Source organism: Heloderma suspectum, chromosome 1 (assembly GCF_057233095.1).
Source record: "Heloderma suspectum isolate Gila_16-S chromosome 1, 16-S_ref, whole genome shotgun sequence".
Taxonomy (NCBI): domain Eukaryota; kingdom Metazoa; phylum Chordata; class Lepidosauria; order Squamata; family Helodermatidae; genus Heloderma; species Heloderma suspectum.
Window position 1 is genome coordinate 229,436,988 of NC_139458.1, and position 22,323 is coordinate 229,459,310.

Consider the following 22,323-nt stretch of genomic DNA (forward strand, 5'->3'; position numbering starts at 1 on the left):
GCACCTTTTCTAACTCTACAGTATCCTTTTTGAGATGCATTGACCAGAACAGTACACTTGGACCAGTATTCCAAGTGTGGTCACACAACAGATTTGTATAAGGACTTGTATAAAATTCATATAAGTATGATACCGGCAGTTTTATTTTCAATTCCTTTCTTAATTATGCCTAAAATGAAATTTGAATTTTTCACAGCAGCCATACACTGGGTCGACATTTTCACCAGTGTGAGACATACACTACAGTAGGACGTGAGAGAGGGCTTTTTCTGCTGTGGCACCCCGGTTATGGAATGCCCTCCCTTTTAGGTATGGCGGAGAATTTCTCCATGAATCTCGGGGAGGCCGAATGCCAATGCATTCAGCCCCCCGAAATTGGCGGTGAAATTCTCTGCCCCCCCACCCCCCACCCCCGGGATGGGACTTACCTCCCTCGAATGTCCCTCTCGGCGGCGGGTCCCGGTGGCGGTTCGGCGGGGGCGGCAGCCGGTCTTCTGACCGGCTGCTGCCGCCGCCATTACAAAGTGAATGTAAAAACAAAACAAAACACACATGTGATAGGCTACGTAACAATTTACGTAGCCTATCACGGCTAGATTTCCAAAGTCAGCCATGATAGGATACGTAAATCATTACGTAGCCTATCACGGGTGACTTTGGGGGGAAAAAAAAAAAGCGCGTACGCAAATGGCAGCGCCCATGGGTGATAAGCTAAGAACAAATGATAAGCTAACCTGGCTGAATTTGCTGGATCCCCACTGGATCCCTTTTTAAAAATTGGCCATTTTCCAGTCCTCTTGTACAGAAGCTGATCTGAGGGACATGTTACATATTTTTGTTAGAAGATCAGAATTTTATATTTGAGTTCTTTAAGAACTCTAGGATGGATACCATCTAGACCCAGTGATTTGTTAGCTTTCAATTTGTCAATAAGGTTTAGAACTTCATCTTTTGTAACAACTATTTGCCAGTTCCTCAGACTCCCTTCCTGAAAATATTTGTTCAGGTACAGGCATATGTCCTACATCTTCTGTAGTGAAGACAGACGGAAAGAGTTTATTCAGCTTCTCTGTAATCTCCTTATTCTCCTTTAGTACTCCTTTAACTCCATTGTCATCCAGTCGTCCAACTGCCTCCCTAGCTGGTTTCCTGCTTCTGATTTAAAGAATTATTTATTGCTATTAGCGATATGCACCTCAAAATGCTTTTTTGCATCTCTTATGGTCTGCTTGCATTTCCTTTGTGCAGGTTTGTGTTCCATTTTGTTCCCTCAGTTGGGCAAGACTTCCATTTTCTGGAGGATGGCTTCTTTTCTCTAATAAAAGATATGGCTTCCTTGTTATGGCTTATTAGCCATGCTGGTGACCACTTGGATTTGGTGGTACCCTTCCTGATCTGCAGTATAGGCGAGCTTCTATTATTGTGGTTTTCAGTAACCTCCAAGCATTTTGGAGAGATTTAATCCTCTTGACTCCCACTTTCAAATTCCCTTTACTAGTCCCTTCATTTTAGAGAAGGTTCATCTTTTGAAATCAAATGTGACTGTGTTGGATTTCCTTGGCAATTTCCCACTTAAATATGAATTAAATTTGATAACACCGTGGTCACTGTTTCCAGCTGGTTCCACTACACAACTCATACTAGGTCCTGGGTAGCACCACTTAGGATTAAGTTCAGAAGAAAGTCTTTCTTCTCTCACATTTTTTTCCCTTTCTCCCTTAATTTTAGTTTACATACATTTATACACTTCTATATAATTTCTATATTTACTCTATATAGGTTATATGCACTTAATATATATAATTTAAGTTTATAAGCAGATAAAATACTAGTTCCCCTCTACTCTGCACTGGTTAGGCCTTATCTTGAGTACTGTGTCCAGTTCTGGACACCACACTTTAAGAAGGATGCAGACAAGCTGGAGAGGGTTCAGAGGAGGGCAGCAAAGATGATCAGGGGACTGGAAACAAAGCCCTATGAGGAGAGACTGAAAGAACTGGGCATGTTTAGCCTTGAGAAGAGAAGACTGAGGGGAGATAGGATAGCGCTCTTCAAGTATTTGAATGGTTGTCACAGAGAGGAAGGCCAGCATCTCTTCTCGATCATCCCAGAGTGAGGTACACGGAAGACTGGGCTCAAGGTACAGGAAGCCAGATCTGGCTGAACATCAGGGAAAACTTCCTGTTAGAGCAATATGACAATGGAACCAATTCCCTAGGGAGGTGGTGGGCTCTCCCACACTGGAGGCATTCAAGATGAGGCTAGACAGCCATCTGTCAGGGATGCTCTGACTTGGATTCCTGCATTGAGTAGGGGGTTGGACTCAATGGTCTTATAGACTCCTTCCAACCCTACTATTCTATGATTCTATGAAAAATATTTTCCAAAATACCTATTTGTCTGTCTGTCTCTATTTCTTTTTTGATGTATGTATATATCCAATAATGGGGGGGGGGTGCAATGGGGGGGTATTACTTTGCTATCTTTATTTGAAGGCAAAAATTGTTTTTTATTTTTTGTTTTTGTTTATAGAGTTTTTACTATATTTGGGAGGGGTTGGTGGATGCTGGCACTATTGGGGTTATTTGTTTTTATTGGGGGGATTATTTTCAATTTTATTTTTAAAATGTTTTGTAATTTTAAAGGTTTTGTAAGGTTTAATATAATAAACCTTAAAAAATTTCATGGAATGATTTCATGGAATGTCAAGGGGTTATGGAACTTAATCAGCTTAATGCTGATGTGGCCTTTTTACAAGAAACCCATTTGATAGCTGTAGATGAACATTTGTTGAGAAAAGGTCAGGTTGGTGAGGGTTATGTAACAGATACTTCAACAAGGTTTAAAGGGGTTGTGATTTTAATACATAAGCAACTTGCTCTTTTAGTTCAACAGGTGATCATTAATCCTGATGGTCACTTTTTGATTCTGGTTGGGAAATATATGGATAAAGTAATTGCTACGATTAATGTGTATGGGCCTACCAGTAACTCTCCAGTTATGTTTTATGAATGTTTACCAAACTGGTTGATATTGCTTATGACTATTAGATTGTGGGTGGGGATTTTAATGATATTTTAGACCCTTTGCTGGATAGGAGTATGCCTCCTCCTAAGAGGCAAACAGTGGTGAGATTTGCACTTCAGGCTTATATGACTGAATTCAGCTTGATTGATGCTTGGAGAATTTTGTATCTCGGGCTGGATCTACATGGGGCTTTTAAGCTGGTCCTACTGCACTCCAAAGCTGATAAGAGTCAGATGACTCATAGCCTTCTCTGTAGCCAGCACACTAGCTGTAAAATCCGGTGTTTCTGAGACTGCTTTTCTGACAGATTACCCCGTTGCGGCACTTTCACAGCGCTTTTGGGATCTGTGTAAGCTGAATGCCCTCACTGCAAGCTGCAGGAGTGGCACTGATTGGCAGAAGGGAAAGTGGGGGGGGGGCAGGAATTGCAGAATCATGTCTACCCAAAGTAACTTCAAATTGCACTTTGCCAAGTACAGGAGCAGAGGGTCAGGAGAATTCCTCTGCTTGTTGTTATAAATATTCAGTGAGTGCGGAAGTGAGGAGTAAGTCTCAAGCCTGCCATTTTAAAACTAAGCATCCCTACTCAGAAGTAACTCATCCTCTTTTGCAACTCACCGCCCGCAAAGGGGAGGGGGAACAGTGGCAGAGAGCAAGCCTCAAACTGGGGTGGGGGAGAGGGAAGGAATGGAAGGCATTTAACTTTCAGCTTCTCCCTGTCGGGGGTTTGGAAATGTGTATCTCCTGTCTGCACATCTTCAAATATGAATGGGGCCCATTCTTTCCTTTCTCCCTTTTAATTTCTTTGCATCAAGGAACAACAAGTTGGCATGACTATGTCTACTCAGAAGTAAATCATTTTTTTCAGTGACGCTTACTCCTGAGAAAGTCAGCAGGTTGCTTTTGAGGTCCCTCTGTAAATATCTCTCACTCTCTCCAAGCATCATCATTTTACACTCATTCCCACCCTTCCCAATTTTCAGGCATGCAGAGCTTTATTGATTTTAAGAGCTGATAGCCCCCAAATAACCCCTAATCCCACCAAGACCATTATTATTAGTACTGCTGCTGCTCAATCATTCACAGTATTGCTTTTCTGGAGGCAATATTGTTGCACACTTAGGGGAGAGAGAGTGGTGGGAAAGCATGTCTGCTTGGAAGTAACTCCTCCATTGCCCACAAGCGAGGGGGGAAGCCTGTTGATTCAAAGCTGCATGGGGGGGATGGGGGAGCAGAAGGCTAAAAAAAATGGAGATGCAGAGGTATACAGAGCTTTATTGATTTTGAGCTGATGGTTCAAATGTGCGTATATACGGGATTGTCCCCCAACACCCCTACCCCCTTCATTTTCATCCATTTCACTTGTTTGAGCATGGAAAGGAGAACAGGGACAGAAGTAAAATGGTGTCTTCTATGGTCTTAGCAAAGCACAGGAGTGCAGAGAGTGGGGGCGGGGGGAAGCCTGTATGTCCACACATCCATAGCAATTTAATTCAACTGCTTTAATTCACCCTGACCCCCCCCCCCCCGAGAGAGGGAGAACACGAGGGGAAGTGTTTGCTAAACGTGCCTACTCCAAAGCAAGTCATACATGTAAACAGGGGTGGAGAGCAAGCCTCCGTTCATTTGCTGCCCTGCACCTACGTATTTCATGAAGTCATTCGCGCACCCAAGCCCAAACTAATGTGGCTTCAGGTGCCGTTTGCCCAGTGCAAGCTGTTCTACTTTGCTTTAGTGGCTACTGTGTGCCCCCGGAGAAGCAAATCTGAACTGATGAAACCTGAAATGGATGAAACCTGAAACGGATCATGAAGTGTCTCCATGTGGATGGAGCCCTGGTGAGTGAGAAGATATCTTCATTTACTTCACCTGCCCATCGTGTTTTCAGCTTTATTTTACCTGTCCATCATAATTGCTTCCAATTAGATTATTTTTTTGTTCTACATCTCTGCTGCATCAAATAAATGTTTGTAAGATTGATACACTGGTAGTTTCAGACCATGCCTAGAGCTGCAACTTTCAGATTTGCCCAGTCTCTGGCACCTTACTGTTTCTCTTTTTAATGGTGAGATGTTTAAAAATCAGATCTCCACTGAGTTACTTGGGTATTTTAAAATTAATGAGGGTACTGTTGATTCTTGTTCCATTGAGAGGGAGGCCATTAAAGCTGATATATAGGGGCAAATTATTGCCTATGCTTCCTATAAAAATGCAACAAATATCTCTAAATAAGAAGTTAAAATCATTTATAACCCAGTTTGCCATTTCCCCAACTGCACAACTTTATCAGGAGCTGCAGAATGTTAAACATGGGTTGAACAATATTCTTTCACAGCAAATTAACAAATTAATTTGCCTTAACTTGTTTGCGATTGGCATATTGGGAAAATGGTGAACCTAAGATCCTGGCAGACCATCTTAAACAGCAAAAACATTGCAATGTTATTTCAGCTATCAAAGATGAGAGTGATGTGATATATACTTCTCCCACAGATATAAACTCACAATTTTAAAGTTCAAAGCACTCAGTAGCAGCCAGGCTCCCTAGTTGGTTGGAGCAATGTCAGCCTTAAGAAAGTTCTTAAAAAAAAAATCCTCATATTAACTGTACATGCACTAAGCACCCCACCCACCCCAAAATTAAACAACTCCCCCCCATGTCTGTCCCAAAATTTTCTCTCTCTGCCTCCATTAGGAAGAAACATCTGACAAATATGGGAGGAGGACTTTGGCACAGCCCCACCCTTGTCCATTTTTTCAGTTAAAGCCCCCTCCAGGATACAGGCCTGCATTGACCGATATGGGCATCCCCTGTGGCCATCATCTCCTTGGGGGTGGTGTTCCTGAGGGCACAATCCAAAGCAGGGAGTTTGCTCCCTTGACTACATGCACACATGCACCTGCTGCTATTTGAACATATAACTGGATTGGGGCTGTGTATTTTTCATTTTAGAAAAATAAAACTGTGGATGGGAGTTATGGTAAAAGAAAAAGGGTGCGATTTTACATAATAGTGCCTGATAACATCCAGTGAAAGCAAACACACATGTTTAAACTGAAGAACCCAAAACAGCACTTTTAAATGAACACTGAAGCTCACTGCTACATCAAAAGATACCGGTAGGCAACACTTACTAGACTGAAAAATTACTTGAACTAATGGATGATAAGAATTGGTTATTATAAATCAGATTTGCTTAATCAGTTCCCAGAGGTCTGGCTTGATCAGCTGCAGGGGGCTTCTGAAATAAAACTAGGGGGTGCAGATTGCCTACCCCTGCTTCAACAACTGTGTAACAAGCAGAAATTTGATGAAGCCTTTCCAGGCACGCAGCAGCAATGAAGAGATAAGCTTCACCATCTGAATTGGAAGAAGTGGGAAATACTGAGGAGAAGAAAAATGGAGTAGAGGATACTCCATGGAAAAGGGTGACAGTTAGGAAAAGAAGAACTGGACGCCACTCTGCACCAGTGGAACCAGTGGAGCTGTGGAACCGATTCCAGGTACTTGAGGATGAGACTGGAGGACAGCCTGCAGAGGAAGAATCACAAGGGAACCTACATGAGAGTGAGCAAGAGGCTGAATGTCAGTCAAACAGAGGCGATGAAACCCAGGCCTACAACAAGAAGAGCAGAAAAGTGGTAGTAGTGGGAGACTCCTTGCTGCGTGGGATCGAGACCCAAGTATGTCGCGAAGACCCGTGGACTCGCCAGGTATGTTGTCTCCCGGGAGGACGAATTAGAGACGTGACTGAAAGGTTGCCTGCACTCATAAAGCCCACTGACAGGTATCCCTTTCTTCTCATCCACGTGGGAACAAATGATACCGCCAAGCGGAGCTATGAAGAAATCACGTCAGACTTTGGAGCTTTGGGAAGGAAACTCAAGAACTTTGGGGCCCAGATAGTTTTCTCATCCATCCTTCCCGTAGTTAGAAGAGGGATAGAAAGGGTAAGAAGGGGCAGGATTGCAGCTTGAGATCGATAAGCATATGGTCAAGGAACACCCAATTAGTTTGAATGAGTTCAAATCTCCAGGGCCAGAGGAACTGCATCCTAGAGGAATAAAGGAACTGACAGAAGAACTCTCAGAACCGCTGTCTATTCTCTTTGAGAAATCATGGAGGACGGGGGAAGTGCCAGATGACTGGAGGAGGGCTAATGTGGTCCCTATCTTCAAAAAGGGTAAAAAGGAGGAACCTGGGAACTACAGACCAGTCAGTCTGACATCCATCCCTGGGAAAATTCTGGAGCAGATGATAAAGCAATCCATCTGTAAACACCCTGATCTCATTTTTTGATCAAGTCACCTCCCTTGTGCACCGTGGGAATGCTGTAGACATCATATACCTCGACTTCAGCAAAGCTTTCGACAAAGTGCCCCATGATCTCCTGATGAGCAAAGTGGGCTAGATGAAACAACGATCAGGTGAATCCAGAGTTGGCTACAGAATCGGACTCAAAGAGTGCTTATCAATGGGACCTTCTCAAACTGGGGAGAGGTAACGAGTGGGGTACTGCAGGGCTCAGTCCTGGTCCCAGTGCTCTTCAACATTTTTATTAATGACTTTGAGGAGGAAGTGCAGGGAATGCTGATCAAATTTGCAGATGACACAAAATTGTGTGGGATAGCTAACACTTTGGAAGACAGAAACAAAATTCAAAGTGAACTGGGTAGACTGGAGCGCTGGGCAGAAAACAACAGAATGACACTTAATAGGGATAAATGCCAAGTTCTGCACCTAGGAAAAAGAAACCAAATGCACAGTTACAAGATGGGGCATATGTGGCTCAACAACACTACAAGCGAGAAGGATCTTGGAATTGTTGTCCATCACAAGCTGAATATGAGCCAACAATGTGATCAGATCAACTCCATCTGATACGGCGGCTGCGCCCCTTCCTTCCCGACCATCTGCTCCCATCGGTAGTACATGCCCTGGTCTCCTCTCGTTTAGACTACTGTAATGCGCTCTACGTGGGGTTACCCTTGAAGACGGTTCGGAAGCTGCAGCTGGTACAGAACGCGGCGGCTCGCCTGATTAAAGGCAGCCGCCGGCGAGATCACATCACTCCAGTGCTGAAGGAGTTGCACTGGTTACCAGTTGTTTTCCGGGCCAAGTTCAAGGTGTTGGTTTTGACCTTTAAAACCCTATATGGTTCCGGCCCAGCCTATCTTAAGGAGCGCCTCCAGCAACACCAGACAGGCCGCTTAACAAGATCAGCCTCGGATGGCCTTCTCTCTGTCCCATCAGCCAGGACAGCTAGACTGGTGGGGACGAGGGAGAGGGCCTTCTCTGTGGTGGCCCCCACTCTGTGGAACTCCCTCCCTAGGGAACTCCATCATGCCCCCTCTTTAATGAGCTTCCGTCGTGCATTAAAAACGTGGTTGTTCAGGCAGGCATTTGGGATGGGTTAGGGTATTAAAAAAAAAAAATTATGGTAAAATTTTATTGTTTTAAATTGTTTTATGGTGGGTTGTACATCGCCCAGAGTGGCTGGGTGACCAGTCAGATGGGCGATTAATAAATTTAATAAATAAATAAATAAATAAATAAATATGTGGCTGCAAAAAAGGCAAATGCTCTTTTGGGTTGCATTAATAGAAGCATAGCTTCCAACTCCTGGGAAGTACTAGTTTCCCTCTATTCAGCACTGGTTAGGTCTCATCTGGAGTACTGTGTCCAGTTCTGGACACCACACTTGAAGAAGAATGCAGACAAACTGGAGAGGGTTCAGAGGAGGGCAACAAAGATGATCAGGGGACTGGAAACGAAGCCCTATGAGGAGAGACTGAAAGAACTGGGCATGTTTAGCCTTGAGAAGAGAAGACTGAGGGGAGATATGATAGCGCTCTCAAGTACTTGAAAGTTTGTCACAGAGAAGAAGGCCAGGATCTCTTCTTGATCATCCCAGAGTGCAGGACACGGAATAATGGGCTCAAGTTACAGGAAGCCAGATTCCGGCTGAACATCAGGAAAAACTTCCTGACTGTAAGAGCAATACGACAATGGAACCAATGACCTAGGGAGGTGGTGGGCTCTCCCACACTGGAGGTGTTCAAGACGAGGCTGGGCAGCCATCTGTCAGGGGTGCTCTGACTTGGATTCCTGCACTGAGCAGGGTGTTGGACTTGATGGCCTTGTAGGCCCCTTCCAACCCTACTATTCTATGATTCTATCAAGATGCCAGAAGTCTTACAACAACATCAAAATAGTAGTAATAGTAGTAGTAGTAGTAATAGCTGGCAACCTTATAACACTGCTGAAATAGGGCACAATCATGGGAAACCCCAGGCACAGTAAAGGACAGAATACTTGCATTTCCTGAACTCATGGAGTTTTATGTCTGCACTTCCATATGTTCAGCAGAAGATGTGAAAGGGTTTGTATGGGTGTAAGCTCTTCTGTGTGATCAGGAACCTTGTGCTATCAGGGTTCCCATTTATGGATACAGCTGTACAGATGGAGCCCCTTTCCACATAACAGATAGAGTTTGGGGATAGGGTCAGCAGGCAAAATCCCCCTCACTGTGTCCACTGAATGCTCATATTTAAGACAAGATCAGGGACAATGTCACGTGCTCATATACAATATGGCTAAAGTGAGCAGAACTGGTCATATTAATTGGTCTGAAGTCCTATGAAAATGAATGAATGACATTCCAGTCATAAATGCTAACAAGATGGGGCCTTTGGTATGCTCAAGGGTGAACAGAAGCTCTGCTTCTTGAGAGTAATCATCCATGTGGAGAGATGTCTTCATTAACTTTATTATTACACAGAAAGCAAAAATAGCTGTATTGGCCCATAAGAAAATATTCCAAAATCCACAATTCGATTTTGGTCCTTTATTAGGACCAACCAAAATGTCACAAAATAGTGAGCAAGTGTTCTGGAGAACTCTTCATCAGGCTAGGGCATACAAAAAGCAGTGGATGGGTGTAAGGGAGGGAGGTTTTTTTTTTTTAAAAAAAAAAGCTTTGATGTTATGGCCATGAGGTCTTGCATTCAGAACCAGTCTCAAGATAGAGATTACAGACTGAATGTAATCTAACCTGAAGAAGAGTTCTGGAGAACTTGAAAGCTTGCTCACTCTTTTGTCTCTTGTTGGTTAGTCCTAATAACCGTGGATTTTGGAATTTTAAAAATTATTATAGTTGTGCCTAGAAATTTCAGCACAAAACTCTAAAAACAGTATGTACAAACACTTATGGAAGAAACATGCATTTCCAACTATTTTAAAGGCATTTCTGAAGCAAATCATGATTATATGAGTCACAATTTGGTATTTCCTTAAAGAGTACTCTGTGTGTAGCCCTAAGCAGTATTTTTAACAAGAGGAAAAAGAAGAAAAATAGCTTAAGCTTTATGGCAGAAGGTTTATTAAGTGACCGTTTATTGTTAAAAATCATAGAATCATAGAATAGTAGGGTTGGAAGGGGCCTACAAGGACATTGAGTCCAACCCCCTGCTCAGTGCAAGAATCCAAGTCAGAGCATCCCTGACAGATGGCTGCCCAGCCTCATCTTCAACACCTCCAGTGTGGGAGAGCCCACCACCTCCCTAAGAAATAGAAAAAATCTATTTGCTCAAAAATAACAAAGATGATGGCAGACATTTGGCAATAGCCTTTTTCTGAAGCAATCCTAAAGAAGCTTCTTATGGGGATAAAATATTTTTCTAAGAGAAATATGATAGTTTACTTACAGCTTGCACATTGCCACTCAGGAGTACAGTCAATCCCAGGAGTACCATAATTTGTATAACCCTGTACAGAAAAGAGAAGATTTGAATAATTACAATGTATAATGTACCAAAAGCAGCCACAGGCACTGCTTTCATGGTCAGGGCAGCCCTAAAATGTTTTGAGTTTTTGTCTTACTAAGTGGATGAAAAAAATACACTGAGAGGAACAACTGCCAGAAAGATTACTTACGGGCCAGTCAAGTGTTGTAAATGGAGATGTTGGGAACTTCTCATGTTTGCTTATTTTTTCTTGCCTTGCTCTGGAAGATAGCCTAGAAACCAGGGGGGAAGAACACACATTTCATTGGGAAATTAGTAATACCCAGTCAGAGGTACCAGTTTTGCATGTTTTATCTTCAGGGGGCCGACAGAGGAGCAATGGTATGAAGCGTCTACACAGCTGGTCGCCTGAAGGGGCAAGGCATTGCTGGGCGGCCGAGGGCGATTCCCCGCTCTTACAAACTCTTCTAGCCGCTGCCTTCTCCTCACGAATGGCGCCACTTTGCCTCTGACATTCCAGCCGGGAGAAGGCGGCTTGCCGCTCAGGTGCTCGCTCCTCTCCCTCCTTGGCGGACGCGCGTGCACAGGGCCAGCAGGCGCGAAACGAGAGATCGGAACTGCAACCGTGCCCCGCTCGAGGGCGGGGGAAGGCTGGCGGAGGGGCGCCGAGAGGCACGAGTTGCCCCGCGCGCGGCGCGTCTGTCACTGCCGCCTCCACACAAGACAGGCGAGATTGCGCGGCCGCGGCACCGCACCAGCTCCGCCACCCTGCAGGTACTCACCTTCCGCCCGCCTAGGACTCCCTCAGGCAAAGCCTCAAGGAGCGCTCATGTTTCCTCTGGGTCGTCGAAAGTGGCGAGGAAGCGGCGGCCCGGCGCGGAGAGGGAGCTGGGACTGGCGCAACACTCGGCCAGCCGCCGCCTGCCCGGCAGTCTGGCCCTCGCGCCCTCCCAGGGGCGGGCGCGAGGGAGGGCGGAGAGGGGCGGGGAAAGGAGTGGCCGCTGCCTCCCTCAAGCGGGGCTGAGAGTTCAGCTCGCCTGTTCTGCGCTAGAGACGCCCGAGGCGGGACACCGGAGAGACGCAGCGCGAGGTCGGGGCCGCTGGGCACGGCGACGGGTGAGCACCAGCGCAGCGAGCCCCGCTCCGAGGATGAGCCGCAGCGGGCAGTGGCCGGGAGCCGCGCTCCTGCTAGCTGCGCTCCTCCTCAGCCCAGAGCAGCGCTTGATGGCGGAGGCGGCCGCGGTGAGTAGCGCTTACCTGGCCCTGATCCTAAGTGCTGAGGCGGCCGTATTTGCTCCCCTCCCCGTCCCGCTCACTTTCCAAGCGCTCACTTGGCAGCGCCATTGCAGGGATGAGGAGGCGATCTCTTCGGCTGGCCGGAGGCGAGATCCTCCCCGGGCTTGGAGTCGATCATGAACCCTTCACCCGGGAAAGTTTTCCCGAATCCCAGGACACGTTGTAGTCCTTCTCTTGGTTCCCAACAGCAGCAGGTCGTATAGATGGTTTCTGCCGAGTCTCTCCCTTCTCTGTTGCAAACTTCCCTCGCTTGTGAGTTATGCTCATGATGCTGAAGTTCCGTTATGGGCAATGCACGGGGTGCCTGGCATATCATAGTAAGGGCCACTTCTGATGTCATTCAGGTTTTAAGACAGAGGCAGTGATATGCCTGTTTGTGTCACAAGATGCATGGGAATATATGCAGCAATGTGTGCTGGAATACAAACTTGCTGGTTATCCTACTTGTGGCAAATTTGCACACACCTGAAGACTTGCATATTCCTATTTTATGTTATTTTATTTTTATGCAGCCTTTCAGACATGCCTCTAAGGCCTTTGTGATATGATGTGATATGATATGATATGATATGATATGAAAGCCTTCCACTAATTTTTGAAATATTGAACCAGTTTTTTATTGTTTGGACATGTCTTGAAACTATCAGTTCAGAAACTATCATGGAACATTCATGAGAATTTGTCAAGTTACAGGTTGAATAAGTTAATTCAAGTTGGTTTCACCATATCAAAATGATCCCCAAAAGGCCATGGGTCAAACACACACACACAAGCAGAGAGTTGTGGAATACCTGTAAGTAACTTCAGTATTCATAAACTCCAATTTGGGAGGTTCTTAACAGAGGACTGGAGATTGGTAATTGCCTGGATTAGGACCAATAAATTGAAGTTCAGTCCAGCGAAGTTGGAGGTTCTGTTGTTGGTTCTTCTGAGGTGGTCGTCAAACTGTTCTGTATGGGGTTGCACCAGGACCAGGTTCACAGTTTGGGGATTCTGATCAATTAAGCACTGCCAATAGTGGTCCAAGAGTAGTTCCAAACAGAGAGCTCCTATCAGTCAAAAGGCATTGCATGCATCTTCCATCTTGTCCCCTTTAATATAAGAAAGAAAAAAATAGTAAGAAAAAATGGAAGCAGCAGTGGGAAAACACAGGGGAGTGACAAATCGAGGATATTGTCATCAGAGCCCTTGTAAAATTCTGCGAATGAGGCAGAGTGATTGCACCATACAAGCCTTGTCTGGAAGGGCCCCAAGTGCCGTCTATGGAATGTAGCATCTTCCACTAGCTAAGGTTGTGCAACAGCTACAATCCTTCCTGGAGAGAGAGTCCGTTCATGCCTGGAAACCTCCATATTAGATGTCAGATTGGACTGCAACAGTGTATGAAACTGCCTTTGAAAAGATTTCAGAAACTTCCACTGCTTTAAAATTCAGTAACCAGGCTAGTTCTGAGTCTGTCTGTGGGGAACATCTCATCAGTTGTTGGACAACTGCACTGAATGCTGGTCTTTTCCCAGGCACAGTTCAAAGTGCTGGTGATAACTTTTAAACCCCTAAACAGCTTTGGGCCTGAGAACCTTAAGAACTACTTTCTACCATTCAAGCTTGCCTGAATTTTATGTTCTTCATTAGAGGCCCTCCTCTGAGTGGTAAAGAGTATAAAGATTCTCCCCTGCCATCTAAAATCAGGTGGGTTTTCTGATGGCAGAGGGCTTTCTTGGTTGTGCCCTCCCCAGCAAGGTGCACCTGATGCCAGATATGCCAGATACATCACTGAAGCCAGTGTTAATTGTTCTATTAGTTCTTCTGGATTTTAGCACTGCTGTTGTTTGCAGCAGATTTTAGCACAGATTTTTATTGTATGCATTGTTTTATCTTAATTACGTGAGCCACCCTTGGAGGGGGGTTTTAAACTGAAAGGCAGCATATAAGCATATTAAATAAGTAAATAAATAAAAAGCAGCTTACCTGAGAATTGCTAAATCTCTCCTTTCCCATAGCTTTCCGTGATCACTGTATGTGTTAAGTGGTGAGTGAAATGCAGAAGGCATGCTTAATGATTAAAAATGTCATGATTAACTTTTTAATGGTAGGCTTTTAAGGCTACTTCTGTGAAAATTGCTTTCCTGATTTCTATCACCTCCCACCAGAACACAAACTGCACTGTAAATAGTAACATAATGAGTAGGCTTGTTCAAGATGTAAAGCAGTGCTGTAGTCATCATCATTGGTTTGAGCTATATACATTTAAACTGGTTCTGATAATTTCCTCCAGATTCCCCGCCCTCCAAATATTCGTTATTACCTACAGCTTCAAACTGGATTAGCTATAATCTGTGCTTTGCATTGTTTCATCCTATTGAATTTCATATCGATCAGGGGTGGAGGACCTATGGTTCCCTCCAGATGTTGTTGTTGGACTACAACTCCCATGATGGTCCGCCCTGGAAGCTAATGGATCCAGATGGATTCCAGAAGGCTTGTGGGGGGTGGTTCCGACTGACATAGCTGACAGTCCTGTCAAAATTGTGGTTGATCTGTGGAATGCAGAAATGACCTTTATTATTATTATTATTGCATTTATATCCCTCCTTTTTTCCTCTTGCAAGGAACCCAAGGCGGCTTACATGATCCTCCTCCTCTCCCTTTTATCCTCACAACAAAAACCCTGTGAGGTAGGTTGGGCTGAGAGTCTGTGACTGGCCCAAAGTCACCCAGTGAGCTTCCATGGCCAAGTGGGGACTAGAACCCGGATCTCCTGGCTCCCAGTCCGTCACTCTCACCACTACACTGCACTGGCTCTCGGCCTCGGTGTTTGACGTGATTGCTCCTGAGTGCCCTCTCTGTAGTAGAGCTTGTGTGGCTCCATGGTATACCCCAGAGCTGAGAGCTATGAAACAAAATAGGAGGCAGATGGAGAAGAACTCCTAATCGATGCAATCAAACACTGGTGCGCACCTATGGTAAGGTATATTTAGGGTCAGTGAGGTCGGCAAAGAAACAACATCTCGCAGCCTCTCTGAATCCTCTTATCTGCCACCAGTGGAATTTTTTAGGGTTGTCCAGGGCCGATTACATGCTGGCCCTAAGGACACTGTAGATCCATCTGAGGCCCATTGTAATATGTTTGCTAGGCACTTCCAGGATAAAATCTCTTGCATCCTCTGGGACTTAGAGCATTTCTACACGAGGCTTTTATTGCATGCTCATGATCAGCCACTCACTGAAGTTTGTGGGTCCCTTACATGATGTCATCAACCTCCAGAGAATCTCCCGTACTTTTTGAGCTCTATCCTGCTTTTTAAAAGATTGGAGATAAGCCGATAACAAACAGTAATGTGAGAATTGGCAGTGTGTAATGACAGCATTGCACTATAATACAGCCACTAGATGGCACTGTATAATTAAACATATAGACCATGGAAGAGAAAGGAAGTTTTCAATTCAAATCATGTGTCCCCTGTGTAAAGGAGCACATCATAACCCCACAAAGAAACTGGAAGTAGAAAGCCCCGGTAAGGATGCAGGATTTCAGGCTCGTGTGACTACAGTGATACAGCAGGCGAATCAGATGAGGTATCCAGTGCACAGCCTGGTCCAGTTTTCTTGGATGAGTTTCAGTTGGTACAGCTCAAGGATGTTGACCAGGTGCTTGGACAGGTTTGTGTGACCACCCCCTCTTGTCTTATCAAAACTACCAGGGAAGGGCCAGCTGGGCCAGGGAGGTGATTTATGCCTCCTTGTGCGAGGGAGTGGTCCCACGCCATCTGAAAGAGAAAAAATCCTCTCTGGACCCAGAAGATGTTAACAACTTTAGGCTGGTGGCAAATGTTCCTTTCCTGGGCAAGGTCTTTGAGTGGGTGGTGGCCAACCAGCTCCATGCACTCTTGCATGCGACTGATTATCTGAATCCATTTCAGTCGGGGTTCAGGCCTGGTTCTGGCACGGAAGCAGTCTTGGTCACCCTGTAAGATGACCTATGTAGGGAGAAAGATGGGGTGGGGTGACCCTGTTGATAGTCCTGGATCTCTCAGTGGCTTTCAGTGCTATCAAACCTGGGATCCTTCTGGGGCAACTGTCTGAGCTGGGAGTGGGGGGTACTGCATAGCAGTGGTTCTGCTCCGACTTTGACAGCCAACTCCAAAAGGTGGTGCTTAGGAAATATTGCTCAACCCCATGGATTGTCCAGTATGGGGTTCCTCAGGGGAGGGCTTTGTCCCCGATGCTATTCAACATCTACATGAAACTATTGAATTGGGTTTTGGAGTGCGTTGTTATCAGTATGATGATGACATTCAGCTCTACTCCTTTTCATCTTCATCAGGTGAGGCTGTGGATGTGCTAAATCAATGCCTGGCTGCAACAGTGGACCGGATGGGGACTCATAAATTGAAGCACAATCCAAATAAGACTGAGATGCTGTTGGTGGGTGGTTCTTCTGACCAGATGGAGGGTGCTAAACCTGTTCAGGATGGGGAGCCCCTTGAAAGAGCAGGTTCATAGCTTGGGGTTCTCTTGGAGCCATCGCTATCACTTGAGATTCATGGAGTGTCTTCTACCAGCTTTGTTTGCTGGCCCATCTATGCCTCTATCTGGACAGGGATAACCTGGTTTCGGTAATCTATGCTCTGGTAACCAAGTTAGATTGCTGCAATGCACTCTACGTTGGGCTTCCCTTGAAGACAGTTCAGAAGCTGCAGCTTGTGCAAAATGTAGCAGCCAGATTAATACCTGGGACCAGAAGGTCTGAGCATATAACACGAAATCTGGCCCGGTCGCATTGGCTACTTGTATGTTTCCGAGCCTGATTCAAGGTGCTGGTTTTAACCTATAAAGCCTTACATGGCTCAGGGCCACAATATCTGATGAAGCACCTCTCCCACCTGAACCTACCTGTACACTATGATCAACATCTGAGGCTTTCTTCTGAATGCCACCTTCAAGGGAGGCTCAGAAAGTGGCAAGAAGGGAGAGGGCCTTTTCAGCGGTGTCCCCTGATTATGGAATGATCTCCCACTGAGGCCCAATACTGTCATCTTTTTGGTGCCAGGTTAAGACTGTCCTCTACTCCCAGGCATTTAATGGCATATGATGGAGCATTTATGCCAGCTGTCTGAATAGGTCTAGTATTTTATTGAAATTGTTTTTAGCTGTTGCATTGTTGGAAACCACCCAGAGAGCTTCAGCTATTGGGTGGTATAGAAATGTAATAAATATATACATAAATAAATAGGTATAGAAATGAAATAAATCATTATCATCATCATCATTCCTGACCATGGATCATGCTAACTATAATCCAACAACATCTGGAGGACCGTTGGTTCCCTATCCCAATACAGCATGACACAGCTTGAGTGGAAACAGTAGTATTAAGTCACTGCATGCTGAATTATGGTTAGTATTAACACATTTAAAACTTTGTCTTAATTCCCTCTTCATCTGAAACCAAGTAATGTGACTGTTCTGATGTGAAGGTTCCTGATGGCTGATATTGACCCAATATCATTTTTACAATAGTAAATTTCAATTTACTTGAATTAAATTTATTGAACCTTTGCTCTTTATTCTGTTGATTGATTTTGAAATATGATTGCATCATATCAAAACTATTTTCCTTCTATACTTCTTTTCTTCATGGTATTTATTCCATATTATAAACTAGGACCGGACAGCCTTTTTTCCCTGGAGGGCTGCATTCCCTCAGGGTGTGAGAAGGGGGTGCATGCCACGCCGTCACACTCATTCATTCACATACATACATACATACATGCGCGCATGCGCGCACGCGCGCGCGCACACAGTCGTATGTGTACACACATGGGGATGTCTTTTGAAAGTGTGGATCCAGCAGGATCTATGCTTTCAAACTGCTCTTCTCTCCCTCCTTGGGTGGGGAGATTGCTGCCATTCCCCACTTGAGCAGGGAAGGCTCATTTGGAGCCCCCAGAGGTGCTGTGGGCTGTGTGAAATGCAGGCGAGGGACATGGCTTACCCATACCTGTTACAAACCTTTGCAGAAATTATTCTCATTTAAGTTTTAGTTTTGTATTAGAAACTGTTCAGAGAAGATGGGTACATCCTAGCTTCTTGTCAGGGATGTGGGGTGGAACATTTTCAACAAAATATTTTCCAAAACAGAAAATGTTCCAGTTCTTAATTTTTCTGCAGAATTCTTTCATTTAATAAGTTTATTAGTAACAGTGAATGTGTGCCAATTGCAAATGCAATAGTAGGCAAGCTTGGCAGTTTTAAAGTTGTAATTAATGTTTTCAGGTGATTATCCCTAGCAAGTATGTGAGAGAATACATACAAGTCACTGAAATACATATATGTCTCAGTGTGAAATACAACTAATAGGTAGTGACAGCAAAACTGGAGGTATCCCAACAACCTCAGCTGAAGAAAATTGAACTCTGTTGAAATAGATGAGTGGTTGTCAGCATATCATGTGCAGTTCTTGAGTTGCTGAAATTAATTAGTGCAGCCTTCCGTAACCTGGTGCCCTCAGGATGTGTTGGACTGCAACTTCCAGCATCACCAAACAGCCATGCTGACTGGGGAATGCTGGGAGGAGTTGTAGTCCAACACATCTCGAAGGCACCAGGTTAGGGAAGGCCAAATTAAGGCACAATCCTATTGTGATGATCGTAAGCCTCTGAACTCAGAGGCTTGCCATCATCCTATGCAAGGCGGGAGGAGCGGTGGGGGCAATCTTCACCTCCCTGTCCTCACGCCCTGCATTTTTGTTAGATGGCCTTTTTTCCCATGTATCTTCTGGGGCATCTTGGAGGCGGAGTGAAAGAGGATAGAGAGGCCTTAGGATAGCTCATATTCTGGCCTCTCCAGTCTCCTCCCCCACCCACTGAAATGCCCCCTTTTCCATCTCTCTGAGGTTGCATTCCCAACCTTGGAGAGGTAGCTGGCACAGTTCTTTCCATGTCAGCTGTGGGGGAGAGAGGGAGAGGGTTGGAGCTCCATTTCCCAGCTCCGAAGCTGGCGCTCTGTCTCCAACCCCAGATCGGGGAATCTGAACTACTCTATGGCCCCTCAGTCATTGTCTAGGGGCCATAGGATCATTCCCTTAATGTGTCAGAAGTTTTATTTTTTATTTCATTTATTTACAACATTTATATACCGCTCACATCAAAAGATTTTGGAGAGGTGAACAACAAAGATAAAAGAATAAAACACCATATTAAAACAATTAAAACATTTTAAAAGAAACAAATTCTGAATTAGTAAACCACGGCTAGTCATTCAAGGAAGGCCTCTCAAAATAACAATGTCTTCAGGAGGTGCAGAAAGCAACACAACTTTGGCACCTGCCTGACCTCCAAAGGCAGGGAGCTCACAGAAAGGGGGCCATCACACTGAAGGCTCTTTTCCTGGGGCACTCCAGCAGGGGGATGGGTTCATGTGGAACCACCAGGGACATGTCCTCAGTGACCAGGCAGGTTGGTAAGGGAGAAGGTGCTCTCTCGGGTATCCTGGTCCCAAGTGACCTTGGAGATGAGGTAAAGGGGGCATTTCTGTGGGCTGGAGATGGGACTGGAGAATCCAAGTTACACTGTATTCCCAGGCGTCTCCAGCCTCCTTCCCTCCTCCTCTGACATGCCCCAGCTAGTTGGGTGAAAGCCTGTCTAACTAAAATACAGAACAGGAGGAGCGGGGAGGTGACAGTCGCCTCTGCTGCTCCCCCTGCCCTGCATTGGATGACCGTACACCTTTGGGTTTGGGGGCATACAGCCATCCTGATAGGATTGCACCCTAAATCACATTAAATGTGCTTTAATCCCCTGCTCAAATATTTTAGATCATATATGTGTGATGTATTGGGACAAAAAAATAACAGAGTACATTTTTAGTTTTGTTGTTTACTAAATACAACTAAAATATACATGCCAAATTAGGTTACTCTCTAGGGTATCAGAAAATTTTCCAATTTTTTTAATCCTAATTTGCATAGGACATTTTTCCAGTATAAACATACATCACTGCTTTAGTGGTATGTGAATGCAGAGTAGGTGGCAAGTTCTGGTTGCAGTCTCAGGCCAGTAGCTCCTTGGTCTAATAATCATTGATTTAAATGGAGCTAGTCCATGGAAAACTAGCTTCCATGGAGCTAGTCCATGGAAAACTAGAAAACTAGCTTATAAATAAATAAATAAATTTATAAATAAATAAATAAATTAGAAAATGTGATGGCAAAAATGCTACAAGATTGGCAATGCATAAAAAGAAACTATTCCTCAGCTCCTTAGCAATTGACCTGTGCAGTTCTGCAGAGTACCATCTTGTCCCCAGTGTTGTTTAACATCTATATGAAGCAACTGGGAGCAGTTATTAGGGAATTTGGTACGAAGTGCCGTCAATATGCTTATGACACACAGCTCCATCTCCCTGTGACATTTAAATCAGGTGATGCTGTGCAAGTCCTGGATCAGTGTCTGGACTCAATGATGGGTTGGATGAAGGCCAATAAACTGAAGTTGAATCCTGGCAAAATGGAAGCCCTGTGGATGAATGGTTCCTGAGTCTAGGATGGTTCAGATGACTCAATAACCCATGATAGGTGAAATAAGCCACTATGGCTTATTTCACCTATCGTTGGTTATCGTGTCATTTGTAGGGAATTCTTAAATCCATGATGGCTTATTTGGCCAAAATAAGCCACTCTAATGACTTTTGGTCTGCAGTAAGGATTATTTAACCCACTGTGGGTTATCATGTCATCTAGCGCTCAGCGTGGCTTATTCCAGTTGCTGACAGAGTCGCCTGGCAAGAGCAGCCAAAACTGCTGCTCTTTTTCTGAGATCTGACAAGCAGCCCAGGGACAACTATAACCAAACAAGCACAGCCTTCCCTGATACTGCGCTACAGTTACAAAATGACAGTTTTCCCCAAATATAATGACAGCCTGATGCTATTGTGCTACCCCACTACAGCGAAGTTACACAATGACAGGCTTCCCTGATTGCTACTTTGAAAGTGCGCAACTTGGGAAACAGGGGAAAATAGAGGAATAGGGAAAGAACTGCTCCCTTTTCTATGCAGAAACACACTTCTGCAATAATCCACTGTGGCATCTGGAGGCTCCCCATGAAGGCACCCCAGCTGTGCAATTTTGCCCCATTTCAGCAAACTGTCAGGGAGTTATAGCTCCTACCCCCTTTTTCCTATTATGCGCACTTTCCATAAAGAAGCAAAATGCCCGGGGGGGGGGGCGGGGGGAGGAATGTGCAATTGCTCCTTTGTGCAATTTTGCTTTAGCGCTAAAGCGCTATAGTGAACAGAAGTGGCTTTGCCAGCAATATCAGGGTGTGTGTGAAATGCTCCACTGTATCGCTAAAGTGCTGTAGCTTTAGAGACAATAGATTTTGAGACAACAAAGGCTTCATGTCAACAATGGAGGGGGGGCCTTTTGTGCAATTTTGCTTTAGAGCTAAAGCGTCATAGGGCTTTAGCACTATAGTGAACAGAAGTGGCTCTGCCAGCAATTTCTGGGAGGGAGAGTGAAATAAAGGCACCTATGCCAGCAATGGCTATGGGGGGAAAGTGAAATTGCGGGTTTTGTCCCGATTCTGGGCAGGCGCTTCCAACATTTTTGTGATTGGCCCTCCACCCCCACCTCCTCTACAGCAGCTAATTTCTGGTGGTGCCCTGGGCATTTTTTCAAAATGACAAATGTGCCCACAGGCCCAAAAGGTTGCAGATGATTGCTGTAACCAGTTACTAATCTGTAATAGGACCTCTCCCTTTATTCCATGACTGCTAAGCTTGCTCAGGAGTCTTTGGTGGGGGATTTTGTCAAAAGCCTGTTGGAAGTCCAAGTAAACAATGATCACCCCTGTCTGCATGTTTATTAACACTCTCAAATAACACTAAAAGAATAGTGAGACAGGACTTGCCTTTGCAGAAGCTTTGCTGATTCTTTTTCAGCAGGGCTTGTATTTCTATAGACTTAATAATTTCATATTTAATAATGCTTTCTACCAATGTACCCAGAACAGATGTAAAGTTTTTTTTAAAAAAAAAATTATTAATATACTGTATATAGAGAGAGATGGTACAAATTTACCCACATCTTTAAAACAACAAATGTACAACTGGTTAAGCGAACAAGCTAACACATAGTAAATAAACACATAGATCAAATATGCTGAGAGAATAAACATCCATTTCCAAAAAGAAAAAATCTCAGGGCAGGGAACCACATGAAGATAAAGAGTCTTAATGTCCAGATCTTATAGA

The 22,323-nt window shown here is 44.7% G+C and overlaps 2 protein-coding genes across 2 annotated transcripts in view; one reads left to right on the forward strand and one right to left on the reverse strand.

Annotated features, from left to right (window-relative positions):
• COL4A2 (collagen type IV alpha 2 chain) overlaps positions 1–11,969 on the reverse strand; it is a 396,880-nt gene extending 384,911 nt beyond the window's left edge. The window contains exons 1-3 of the mRNA XM_084820997.1: positions 11,556–11,969; positions 10,964–11,045; positions 10,735–10,795 (exon numbers count right to left, since the gene is read on the reverse strand). Of these exons, the coding sequence (XP_084677123.1) occupies positions 10,735–10,795; positions 10,964–11,007 (105 nt within the window). The 5' untranslated portion in view covers positions 11,008–11,045; positions 11,556–11,969. The remainder of the gene's footprint in view (positions 1–10,734; positions 10,796–10,963; positions 11,046–11,555) is intronic.
• The window catches only part of COL4A1 (collagen type IV alpha 1 chain), a 326,895-nt gene continuing 315,690 nt past the window's right edge, over positions 11,119–22,323 (forward strand). Inside the window, exons 1-2 of the mRNA XM_084808054.1 lie at positions 11,119–11,154; positions 11,245–12,015. Of these exons, the coding sequence (XP_084664180.1) occupies positions 11,119–11,154; positions 11,245–12,015 (807 nt within the window). The remainder of the gene's footprint in view (positions 11,155–11,244; positions 12,016–22,323) is intronic.